Genomic DNA, 12,266 nt, shown 5'->3' with positions numbered 1-12,266 from the left:
AGCTGGAGGTCAAGGGGTCAAATTTCAGAAACAACTAAAACTTCTAACATAATTTTGTGAGAAATTTCCCTACTGTTTGTGAAGTTAATTAAATACCATGACAGCATTAAACTTTTAACAACTGGGAGTCACATAGATCATTAGAATTCTCTTTCCCAAAATAAAGTGTCTGCTGTATTGTCTGGAAGAACAATGATCTCTCCTGCAGTGGATTCTCACCATGCGGTGTGACATTACTACAATTCTTTCAGACCATGCAGGCACACAAAAGGGTCACTGTCTTGCTTATACAGTGGGAAGCAAAACCGTACCACACCTACATATGTTTGCACATGTGTGTGACACTAAGCTGAGGAATGCTGGAACAGGTAGTTTTCAGAAAAAAATACTCACACAGAAACAAGCACAGATTTTTGTTGAATTTCACATTACTTTCTCATTGATTTATCATCAAAGTGAATTTGTCATACAAGTGAGACTGCTGATGATGTTTGAAGTTTCATAGTTTGTGGTTGCAAGGGTATAACTTGCAAAGCAAACTGAATTTGCTGAATATGTTATCAAAGTATTAAAAATATGTTCTTTGCACAAAGCATAAAAATAATTGACAACACTAACACGTCTAAAGTGTATGATAACACATTTCTATTTTCTCAGCTTGGATCCTGCTCATTTCTGCTTGATGTTACATTTGCTTTTAATGTTACCATTATGCCACTTTCTATGTTGCTTTCCAAACTGAGGCTATAAAGTGTAGACCTCACAAAGAGATCCAGATCATATATATATATATATATATATATATATAGTATATATATATATATATATATATATATGATTTTTGCATTCACACCACTGGAGGGCAAAAAAACACAACCAGTGCAATGTGTCAGGATGGCCCCTTCGCAGTATCACCTGGAGGCGTGGGTTTGAATCCCACTTCTGACAACAATGTTTTTTTTCCCAGTAGGTCAACATGACAGTTCCCAGCTTATGCATGCGTAGCAGAATGACCAAAGGTCATTTAATACCTCATGGAGATTAGAGTAACGAAACAACAAAATTTGCAAAAATACACATGAAAGTTTTACATTTGGTTGTTGCAGACAAGTGGCCAAAGAGGAATTGAGTCAACGACTGGAGTACAAAAATGATTGTTGTGCAGGTTAGTGAAGGATGAAAGACGTTAATGAATGAATCTTTATAAAAAAAAAATATATATATATATATATCAAAGCAAGGAATGCAATGAGCATTGCATACAAGAAGAGTATTCTGCATATAATAAATAGTCTTATAATTTAATTATGAATGTTATGAATTTTAAAAGTAGCCATTACTTACAGTTTTTTTTTTTTCTTTTTTTTTTTTTGTTAAAGTTAAAGTAATGGACACACCATGTTGTGTGCATTGCTGTTAGGTAACTTTAACATTAAATGTCCACCAACATAATAATAGACACACACACACAATATATATATGTGTATATATATATATATATATAATAGTGTGTATATATATATCCTGGGGAACTATTATATTGTGTGCATCTAAACTAATTGTCATTAAAAAAAGAGATGTGATCTTTGTGTAAATTGATTTTACTTGTAATGTCTGTGTACATGTAAAACATCCTCTTCTGTCAATGATTCTGACATTTTAAACCCATAAGTGCTTTTTAACCCCAAATTTCGACTTCTATTGTTTTTGTCTTGCTGTTTCCTTTTTTCTTTACAAGAGGAAGGTAGAGGGTTCTCACTTTATTATTTTTACTGAAGTTATTTATTACTTAGATACACAGATGTATCCACCTAACATGATCTCACTTTAAATACATCATAGGTGTGCAAAGGTATAGAGAGATAAAGAGAGAGAGAGAGAGAGAGGGAGGGAGGGAGGGTGTGAAAGAGAAAAAGAAAACTTGTATCTGTTCAAGCAGAGTTGTTACGTAGTGACAACACCTGCATTACCTGTTCTGGTGTGTCTCCTCTGAGGTGTGTTATTTCCTTTTTCTTTTTTAAAGAGATATTATTATATAAACAACTCTTTATACTGAGAAGAAATGGCGGATTTTCCTGCGAAGGTCAGCACTCAGACCAGCTCCAATGAACCTCAGAGAAGTTATGGTATCTTAGCAAAGGTAGACGTGGACTTCATCAAGAGCATTCCTGGTATCCTACTTTTGGCTGAGATTGTGAGTTGCAAAAACCATATTGCACTTTCCATGCTTTGTCATATGTTTGAGTGTTTCACGCTTAAAAAAAACTGCCAGATTGCCAATGTTTATGAGACAAACTCAGACTTTGTAGGTATTGATTGATTAAATGAAACTAACCTGTCTCTGTGTGGTTTATGGTTATAATTTTTCATACAACTAGGATATTATGCAGATGGTTTTATGCTTGTAGGGTTTGCATAGACATAGATGTGTTCATATTGTGCCTCAAGTGTGCTCCTACACAGAGACAACATAGAAGTAAATGTAGGTAAACCACAAGTCTATGTTTCTGTTATTCAGGGACATTGAAACTACATTCTGCTCAAAATATCAACATATTCAGATATGGACATGCAATAATCAGAACAAAGTGTGCAGAAAAATACTTACTTGACTGTAATATAAATTACTGATTAAACTACAGTAAACATCAGTACTTTTGATGTTTATTGTATTATCATCTTACTGGTTATTGGGTCAATAACCATAGTAAAACACTCCCCTCAGTACAAATACATTATTTCATCATTGTTAAATCAGTAAATATAAATTTAATATAACTGAACTTTAGTGAATATTTGACCTGAGATGTGTCTGTTTTAGTCTTTATTCTGTGGAGCAAGTCACATTTGTAGGTGTCTTGTGTCAGACAGATAGTCTGAAATCTGAGACCTTTATCAGATGAATAATACATCATGAACTTTTGATATTCATTGCATAAATGAATTCCATTGGCATCATCTGTTTGTGTATATATATATATATATATAAAATATATTTTATTTGCTACCTTATTTTTAATTTATAACTATAAAAAGATTCCTCAGGACATAGGGTGCTAAAAATATCATTAATTGTTGACAGTGTTGCATGTGAAATATTTTTCCGATGAGAACGACCAGGATGATTCACACGTACATCACTTTCAATTTAAAGCTCATGTATGTAACTGTGCAAGCTCTAATGTCATCTAAATTAATTATAACACCCTGAAGTTAAAGGGTTACTCCACCCCAAAATGAAAATTTTGTCATTAATCACTTACCCCATATCGTTCCAAACCTGTAAAAGCTCAGTTCGTCTTCAGAACACAATTTAAGATATTTTGGATGAAAACCTGGAGGCTTGAGACTGTCCCATAGACTGCCAAGTAAATAACAGTGTCAATGTCTATAAAAGGTATGAAAGTCGTCGTCACAATACTCCATCTGCCATCAGACTGCAATCTGGGTTATATGAAGCGACGGGAACACTTTTTGTAAGCAAAGAAAACAAAAATAAGGACTTTATTCAATAAATCCTTTGTCCACAAGGATGCGCTGTTTTATTTCAAATCAAAGCTAAATACACGTAGAAACAGCGCATCCTTGTGGTGCGGCTGATACAGAAGAGCATACGCAGCATACGGTGATATGGAGAGACACAGAGGAGACCGTTGACAAAGGATTTATAAAGTTGTTATTTTTGTTTTCTTTGCTGACAAAAAGTGTTCCCGTCGCTTCATATAACCCAGATTGCAGTCTGATGGCAGATGGAGTATTCTGATGATGACTTTCATACCTCTTATGGACCTTGACACTGTTATTTACTTGGCAGTCTATGGGACAGTCCTCCCGGTTTTCATCCAAAATATCTTAAATTTTGTTCCGAAGAAGAACGGAGCTTTTTTGATATTTGGAAGTTTTTTGTTCATACAAAGAAAATCATTAGGGTCCAATGCTGTTTTGGAGCCACTGACTTGGTACTTTCAAAATATGTATCAAGATACGCGAAAGAGAAAGTAATTCATACAGATTTGTAGCGACACGAGGCTGAGCAAATGATGACAGAATTTTCATTTTTAGGTGAAGTAACCCTTTAAGTGGCTGTATTTATACGATCATCTCCATCTTCTGTTCAGCTTGTTGGATTACTGGTGTGGGCACTGATCGCCAGTACCAACTATGCCTCGAATCCTGCTTATGGTTGGGTGATGTTTGTCAGCGTGACGCTGTGGCTTCTGAGCATTGCCCTGTTTGTTGTGCTGTTGCTGAGGTTTTATCAGAGTTTACCCTCAATGCCCTGGCCTTTGGTGGTGAGACACTTACTCCTCTAATAGAGGAGACAGCTTATATTATCTGTGACTTTGTCAGTTAAATCAAATTTGTGATTCTGTCTTCCTTTCCTCCTTGTAGCTCATGGTGTTCTATGTAGTTGCAGCTGTTCTATACATAACTGCCTTTTTGGCTGATGCTGTATCTGTTCCATCAAACGAGTCTATCTGGCATGGTCATCTGGGAGCTTCTGCAGTGAGTGAAAACATCTCCTGAACACACTCTACACATATTCACAAATACTATGAGCTGAGAGAGGTGTGTTCATCCTACTTCATTTCTAAAGTAAAGTCAGGCTTATCTGTGAAACACCCACTGATAATAGCATGGTGTCACACTGCTCACCCAGATGAGGCGAGAAATGCTCTCAAATACTAACATATATTTAAACTACCATTTAAAGTTTGGGAGCAGTATGATTTTTCTCAAGAAATCAATATTCAAAGAATCAGGAAAAACATGTATCATGGTTTCCAGAAAAATATTAAGCAGCAAACTTTTCAACCATGATAATAATAAGAAATGAGAAATGTTTCTTGAGCATATTAGAATGATTTCTGAAGGATCATGTGACACTGAAGACTGGAGTAATAATGCTGAAAATTTAGCTTTGGCATCACAAAAATAAATCAGATTTTAAGAATGATTAAAATAGAAAATATTTATTTTCAAACTGATGACGTCTTATAATTTTACTGATTTTACTGTATTTTTGATCAAATAAATGAACCTAGGTGAGCGCGAGAGACATCTTTAAAAAAAATTAAGAAATCTTACTGACCCCAAAATTTTGAATGGTAGTGTAGATAGGGCTTTCTTAAAAAATTAATAATGAATAATATTAATCATTATGTTTTAAACCAAAACATCTAATCTGAAGCAGGGCCTTCATTTATCTGGTCAAAGCATTATTCATGACTGTATTGTTGATCAAATAAAAGGCTTTTAGTAGATGGTTACAATGTGAAACTGTCAGATGACTTCAAAAGCAAGGTTGTAGAGTGCTGTGTGTGTTTTATAGGGCTTTAAAACCACATGGACAGAGTCCAGATTGAATTGTGCAGCAAGCACATGACAAACCTATAATGCCTGTATGAGTGTAATCACCGTTTGTACCTCCTCCAAAGTTATTACAGCATCTCTAAATCTACATATCTGCTCAATGGCTGTTTATATACTTTCCTGTAAAACATTTATATGCCCTAAAATCATTTATCCGTTGTTTAACTTGTATTAAGGATTACGTCTTATTAAATTTTTAAAGGGACAGTTCAAACACAAAAATAAATGTATTTACTAACATTCACGCTGTTTCCAACTTATTTTTATTTTAAGTTTTTACACATAGAATGAATGTCATTGGAGTCCAAAACAACATGGAACCCCATTAACTTTTATTGTAGGCCTATGGGGGGAAAAACATTGAGACATTTTAAAAATATCTTATTTTGGGAACGGCTTATTTCTAATACTTGAGTACAATATGTAAGAAAAAGTCTTGACCAGGGGTGCAGGTACTCACAAGCAAGACTATGGGGCCTATTTTAACGATCTACGGGCTTGGTCTAAAGTGCACAGCGAAGGTGCACTCAGGGCGTGTCCGAATCCACTTTTGCTATAGTTTAATGACGGGAAAATGGTCTAAACAGGTTGCCCCTATTCTCTTAATGAGTAATGGGTATTTTTTGGGCGTAAAGTGCAATAAACCAATCAGAGTCTTATCTCACCTTTAAAAGCCAGTTGCGCTCACGCAATGGCGCGTTTGCTATTTACATGGCGGAATGTAATTTTTCATTTCATTTGTGTGCTGCTGAAATTCCCTGTGTGTGTAATAAGCAAAGTGTACGCGCGTTGTGCACCCGCCTATAGGCGCATATTACTAACGCGCTCTTTAAATAACAAAGAAAAATATTGACTGTTAATATTGACAATATTGAATACTGACTGGACTTTAGAGCAGGTTTGAGTTGGTCTATGGCGCAGCCTATTTTCAGGTCCTCAAAATAGAAAAACCAACAATGCGCCTGAACACACCTTTTTTAGACCAGCACGCCCATGGGCGCGCAAATGGGCGCAAATGCATTTGCTGTTTAAACAACGTGGCGCAGGACGGGAAAATGAGAACAGCATCGGGCTGAAACTGGCAAAAACACTTGCGCTGCATTGCGCCGGGTGTATGATAGGGCCCTACGGGTGCTCCAGAGAGGGAACAAAATGTAAAAAAAAAAAAAAAAAAAAAGTGGATCCCATCAAATCCTCAATAAAATCATATTAACACAAATATAAATAAAAAATTCCACGTCCAGGCACTCACAAAGCAGCCAAAATATAAAAAGCCTTTATTGTAAGACAGGGCTACATGTTAAAAAACACCAGTGCTTATCAGCCCAAGCAGGCATTCCATCGTCAACCTGTTTCTTGCAATGGGATCCACTTTTTGTTTTTGACAATGTGTAAGATCTGTATTATTTTTGTCATTTTTTCATACATCTTTTCTTGCAGTTCTTTGCCATAGTGGTGTCTCTGTTATATGGAGCTAGCAGCTACTTTGCCTATTTGGACTGGAGGGGTGAAGGGCAAAACGCAGCGGCGAGTACGGTGCCTGTGTAGACCATCCTTGGATTAACACTCTCATTCACTATGTGAGGACACTTCGAAGGGGATATTGCTCAGATTAGTTGGCATTGCTGAAAATCCTCTTCAGGAACGTCCAACAACCCTTCCGTATAACTGTGACCAGCATGATTGTTTGATGGTTTAAAACATGGACATTGTGTGTATGCTTATGTGCATTAGGTGTGGGGTCAGTAAGATTTTTTAAAAATAAATAATTAATACTTTTACTCAGCAAGGATGCATTGAATTGATCAAAAGTGACAGTAAAGACTTTTATAATCTTACAAAAGATTTATATTTCAAAAACATGCTGTTCTTTTGAATATTCGTCAAAGGGTCCTGAATAAAAAAAAAAAAACATGTAATGTGGCTTCCAGAAAAAAAAACTAAAAAAATAAATAAATCAACTTTACCCTTACAGGAAAATTTTTAATTTTTAAATGTTAAAGTAGAAACACTATTTTAAATTGTAATAACATTTAACAATATTAAATATACACAAAATATATTTTTATTGTACTTTTTGATCTTAGTGAGCATTAAGAGATTTACAAAAAAACAAAAACATACAATATTCTTACCAGTCCCCACTTTTAAACAGTAGTGTACTATTTTTTTAAGATACACTAGATGACTTGAGCAAATATGTATTTAAGTGTTGAGGTTCTTGCATTATTGTGAAGTTAAGCTTAAGAATGTTATTGATTAATTGTTTTGTGCATAAAAATGGAATTTCTTATGAAATATAATTAAAGAACCATTGTATTTATTTCTTTCATACACAAACTCAAATATGTCTATATATACAAATAATAAACAAATATACACAATTACGCAACATTCATCTAGTGAGAACAACACATTCTTCTAAGAAGGGAGTAAAAACAGCTGAAATTTGTAATGTATACATCAACAAAAAGTATTATTTTGAAAAGCTCCTTTGAGTCTTTCCTTTTCATTGTCACTCAACTCAACATGAACTCAACGTCACATTAAAGAACTGTATGAGATTATTTGCATCGTTTCTGGTAACTGTATAAACACCATTTTTTTTTAATTCTGTAATATTTCACCTGGGGAAACTGCAAGTCTTGTAAATGAAAAACGGGTCTTTTAGAACTGTTGTCATATCAGGCACATTGTATAATACTTTTGTAATGAAAAGCCCTTTTTGATTGTCAAGTGAAAGGAATTATTTTGGTACATTATGTTATATAAGGATTTAACCATTAAAATGAAGGGGTTCTATATAAAAAAGTGGCAGCTTTTGAGATATTCATATGCTCATTATCAGTTTGGTCAGAAACCGCAAGTGTTTTGCTGCACTGTAGGCCAACAAGATATGAAAACTGAGTCTGGATTTAGGGACAGATCATATGAATACTGCTATAGAGGAAAAGCTGACAGTTAACCTGAATGTTACGTTTAAACATTAACCTAAATTAAACACTGATTCCCTTCTGTCAAGTTAGTATAACAGTGTATGTTTGTTTTGGGAGGAGTCAGAAAGGAATTTTCAATAAATATTCATCTTTTTACATGGGGATAATCATGTGTTGACTGATCATTTACATGTAATGCCCATTGGTTCAGTTCGATTGTGAGGCCATGCTGGAGGTCAGAGATGAAGCGGAAGCAGAATTTAAAGACTTCACCACCAGTCCAGTACTAAGGTCCAATCCTCTACCCTCCTTTTCCTATAAAAAGAAGATTGGACAAATGATTTTCTCCCACAGACTATGGCAGGTTTATAGCTTCTGTTCATGAGGTAGAAAAGTAGGCCAAAGTTTTATCTTAGTAGGTGATGATGTTTCAGGTTCTTTTATTATAGCCAAGAATTACATTTGAACTGGGCAGAGCAGCTTTTCTCTGGACTGTAACACATTTCAAACATTCCACATTACTTTACATTATGAATCCTATATTTTGTAGTACAGAAATTACAGATTTTTACTTACTGCTCTGTAATCAATGAACATCTCTTTAAAGGCCATGAAGTCAGTGAAAGTGAGTAGCATGTCTAGTATGTCACCTGAGACTTCATCTTTGTGCTGTCTAATTGAGAAAAGAAGGATTACAAATAAACAAAAGTTTTAGGTCACAATTAGAAAATATTGTTCTATGCAAATACAATCTTATGTAAATGCCTCCATCTAGTGGTAAATTATGTGTATTACAATAACATTTTAGAGCAGGGTTTTAAAAAAATAATAATAATAATACATACAAAATAATACAACTAACATTACTAATGTGAGTAGAAAAAGGTAATAAGGTAACATAATAAAAACGAAATATTTCCATACATTATTTTACACATTTATAATATTTTTCACAGTATAAATGGGCTTTTTGTACATGAAAATATATAGCTGCCAGAGCTGGGTAGATAACTACAAATTGTAGTCCCTTACTGATTACAAATTTCATGACAAAAATTGTAGTTAGTAACATAATCCATTACATTACACATTTCTGGTAATATAAAATTTCTACTTTTTGTTTACTTTTAGTTTACTTTTGATCTACTCGTTTAAATAGGATAATCTTGTACCATATTGATATAAAAATACAGAGAGTAAGAAAATAACTAAATCAAGGTTTTCCAAACTGGGGTTCGTAAAAGAAATTCAGGGGGAAAAAAAGCCAAATTAAAATAAAAAAATTAAAAATAACATCAACCAAAATAAAAACTAAAATAATTTTAAAATAACATCAACCAAAATAAAACTGTTGTTTACTGCATGTCATGTGACCTTTAACCAACAATTATGAAAATATAATTTTTTTTATTTATTTTAAAGTCTCAGGGGTACTTAAAAACAAGAAAGAAAGAAAAGAAATAATGTGAATTTGTGCATTTTAATATGTTTAAAACTAACACAAACAAAGAAAACTTCCAAAGACATAGTAATATATTATTAAATAACCTACTGAGTGATAATTCAAATAAAAATCAATGTGTTCGGTAGTTGATGCAATGTTGAAACACTTCTTAAACCTGAAATGATTTTTGTCAAATGCTGTGTAGCCACCTGACTAATGACTGGTCTTTGTGTGAATGTTCACAAAACAGGAAGACCTTCAGAGTGTATATAAGCGGTAAGCAATTTTAGAAAGGAACATTTAACAGATGAAAAAGAGGAATCAAGTAATTATGAACAATTTTTGCTATTGTGTGAATATGTAATCAAGTAATTCATAAAAAAGTAACTGTATTCTGATTCCGAGTATTTTGAAATGTAATTTTATCTAATTACAAGTACTTAATTTTTGGAATCTGATTATGTAATCCAGGTTAGTAACTACCCAGCTCTGATAGCTGCCCTCTAAATTTTAAGAAGTGGCCCCTTATACGAGGATGATCATATTTGAGGATCTGTAGCATCTAAATGACTGAAAACCCCTGTTTTATACTAACTTAAGACTGAATTGCTATTGTCTGTATTGTTTACTTTTATTATTATTTTTTGTATATTTAACAGTATACATGATATTGTCAGTGTAAAAGAAATACTGTCAGTCCCTGTCAAGCCTGAGTACTATACTCAGGCCCAGAAAAAGAGATGAATTCATATAGCATACTTAAGTGAATGAGTGAAGACATCCATATTGAATCCAGGAATTCGCTCCACCAACTGCTGTTCCAGATGTTTTTCTAGGATTTCAATCTGTGATAGTAAATGACAGTTAAATGCAGTATTTCCATCTTTACAAGGGTCATAAACGTGATAAAACAAAGCTTAAAGTACTACATACATATTCATTAAAAATAGGTGTATAGCTGAGCTTGTTCTCCTCGGAGTCATCAAACTCATGGTAATATTTCTCCATGAAAGACTGCTGAAGATGTTGGAATTCATCCTCTGTGAAGAAAATCACATGTGGCAGTTATAATTCAGTTGGGTGAATTGCATGAATGCATGTCCAGGTCTCGTTTCATCCCAAACCATAAAAAAAAATAAAGAAAATAAAAGAAATTACGTTTTGCATACACAAATTAAAACAAGTAATATTAAGTACAGTTTCCACCAATATGAACTGGGACATGTTCCTGAAAGATTATGTGATATTCACACTTATTATAGGTGAATACTAAAACCTTATATTAAAGATTAACAGTTGTTGTCATAAGTGACTGTGGATGATTTCATAGAATAACAGACATATAAATACCCATTATAATATCCTCGATGTTTCCAATAACCATGTCAAATTCTGCATCAGCATCCGATGACCTGGAGAGGCAAAATATTACGGATAACAGAAGAAAAAGTGTAAATTCGATAAAGTTGCACGCATTTTCACTAAAGAAAACAAACTATATAAGTTAACTTACTTAGAAACAGCAAAGTCTTCTCCTTCCAAATTCTGCATTTCAACTATGTTCTCGTTGGCACCCAGCAGATCTTTAGGGTTTTATAGAAAGTTCAGATAGAGATGTTTAAATAAGGTCACAAAAACACAGCTAGCATTTTTAATTAGATCCGATCACAATTATGAAACTAGACTGGCAGATTTCCGTAAGCTAAGTTAGCTGGTAGAAGTGCAGGTGCACGGCTGGCCCACTGCAGCTTTAAAGACGCCAGGACGGTGGTGCACAATCAAACGACTGGATATGTGGTCAAGGATTTATTTCCAATTCAAAAGTTAATGAATATTTTTAAACAATTAATTACCTATCTCTCGTGCATCCATCATTAATCGCCCGATCGTTCTTCCTGAAGTCGCTGCTGCCACGGCAACGAGAGAACGCGTACTTGTTCGAAATGTGTTCGGTAGAAAACACTTTCCTTTTAATCGGTTCCGCCTCTTTGAGTTACTGGACAACGCAAGACCAGGCAGAAATATTTTCCAGTCCATTATATAGGACTAACTAACTATCTATCTATCTATCTATCTATCTATCTATCTATCTATCTATCTATCTATCTATCTATCTATCTATCTATCTATCTATCTATCTATCTAAGACACTATGTTCTTCTGTTCAACAGTTTGTGTAAGGACATGTACAATCCATACAAATAGGGTTCCTTTCCCTAAACTGTTTTGAAGGAACCTTTTTTTAAAATATATTTTTTAAATATGTTAAATTGCAATAATGTACAGGACAAATGAATAAAAATAATAATAAATAAATAATAAAAAGAGGAAGTAGAGAGAAAGACTATGCCAAAACAACACAGATGTAAATATTTATACAAAGCCACAATACAATGATTTAATTATTTTTTTCCCTTTAACTTTTCTTATGATACTAGTTAATTTATAAAATGTGTGAGATTTGGTTTGTAAAAATTGCTATTTTTTTTCTTATGTTATGTTTACTAAATATT

The 12,266-nt window shown here is 33.7% G+C and overlaps 2 protein-coding genes across 2 annotated transcripts; one reads left to right on the top strand and one right to left on the bottom strand.

The window, feature by feature from the left end:
- Window positions 1-991: 991 nt before the first annotated feature.
- LOC109078397 (plasmolipin-like) lies at window positions 992-7,233 on the top strand. The gene is made up of 5 exons (XM_042775332.1): window positions 992-1,165; window positions 2,024-2,194; window positions 4,119-4,292; window positions 4,393-4,506; window positions 6,814-7,233. Exons 2-5 carry the CDS (start codon window positions 2,063-2,065, stop codon window positions 6,919-6,921), a joined length of 528 nt encoding a protein of 175 aa, XP_042631266.1. The 5' UTR covers window positions 992-1,165; window positions 2,024-2,062; the 3' UTR covers window positions 6,922-7,233.
- A 438-nt stretch (window positions 7,234-7,671) lies between these two features.
- LOC109078402 (ADP-ribosylation factor-like protein 2-binding protein) lies at window positions 7,672-11,725 on the bottom strand. Its single transcript, XM_019093682.2, has 7 exons — window positions 11,607-11,725; window positions 11,267-11,336; window positions 11,104-11,165; window positions 10,687-10,793; window positions 10,513-10,598; window positions 8,886-8,982; window positions 7,672-8,624 (listed from the first exon to the last, which is right to left on the bottom strand). Exons 1-7 carry the CDS (start codon window positions 11,626-11,628, stop codon window positions 8,517-8,519), a joined length of 552 nt encoding a protein of 183 aa, XP_018949227.1. The 5' UTR covers window positions 11,629-11,725; the 3' UTR covers window positions 7,672-8,516.
- Between the last annotated feature and the right edge of the window lie 541 nt (window positions 11,726-12,266).

This window comes from Cyprinus carpio, chromosome A18 (assembly GCF_018340385.1).
Source record: "Cyprinus carpio isolate SPL01 chromosome A18, ASM1834038v1, whole genome shotgun sequence".
NCBI lineage: Eukaryota > Metazoa > Chordata > Actinopteri > Cypriniformes > Cyprinidae > Cyprinus > Cyprinus carpio.
This window is presented reverse-complemented; position numbering and strand designations above follow the sequence as displayed.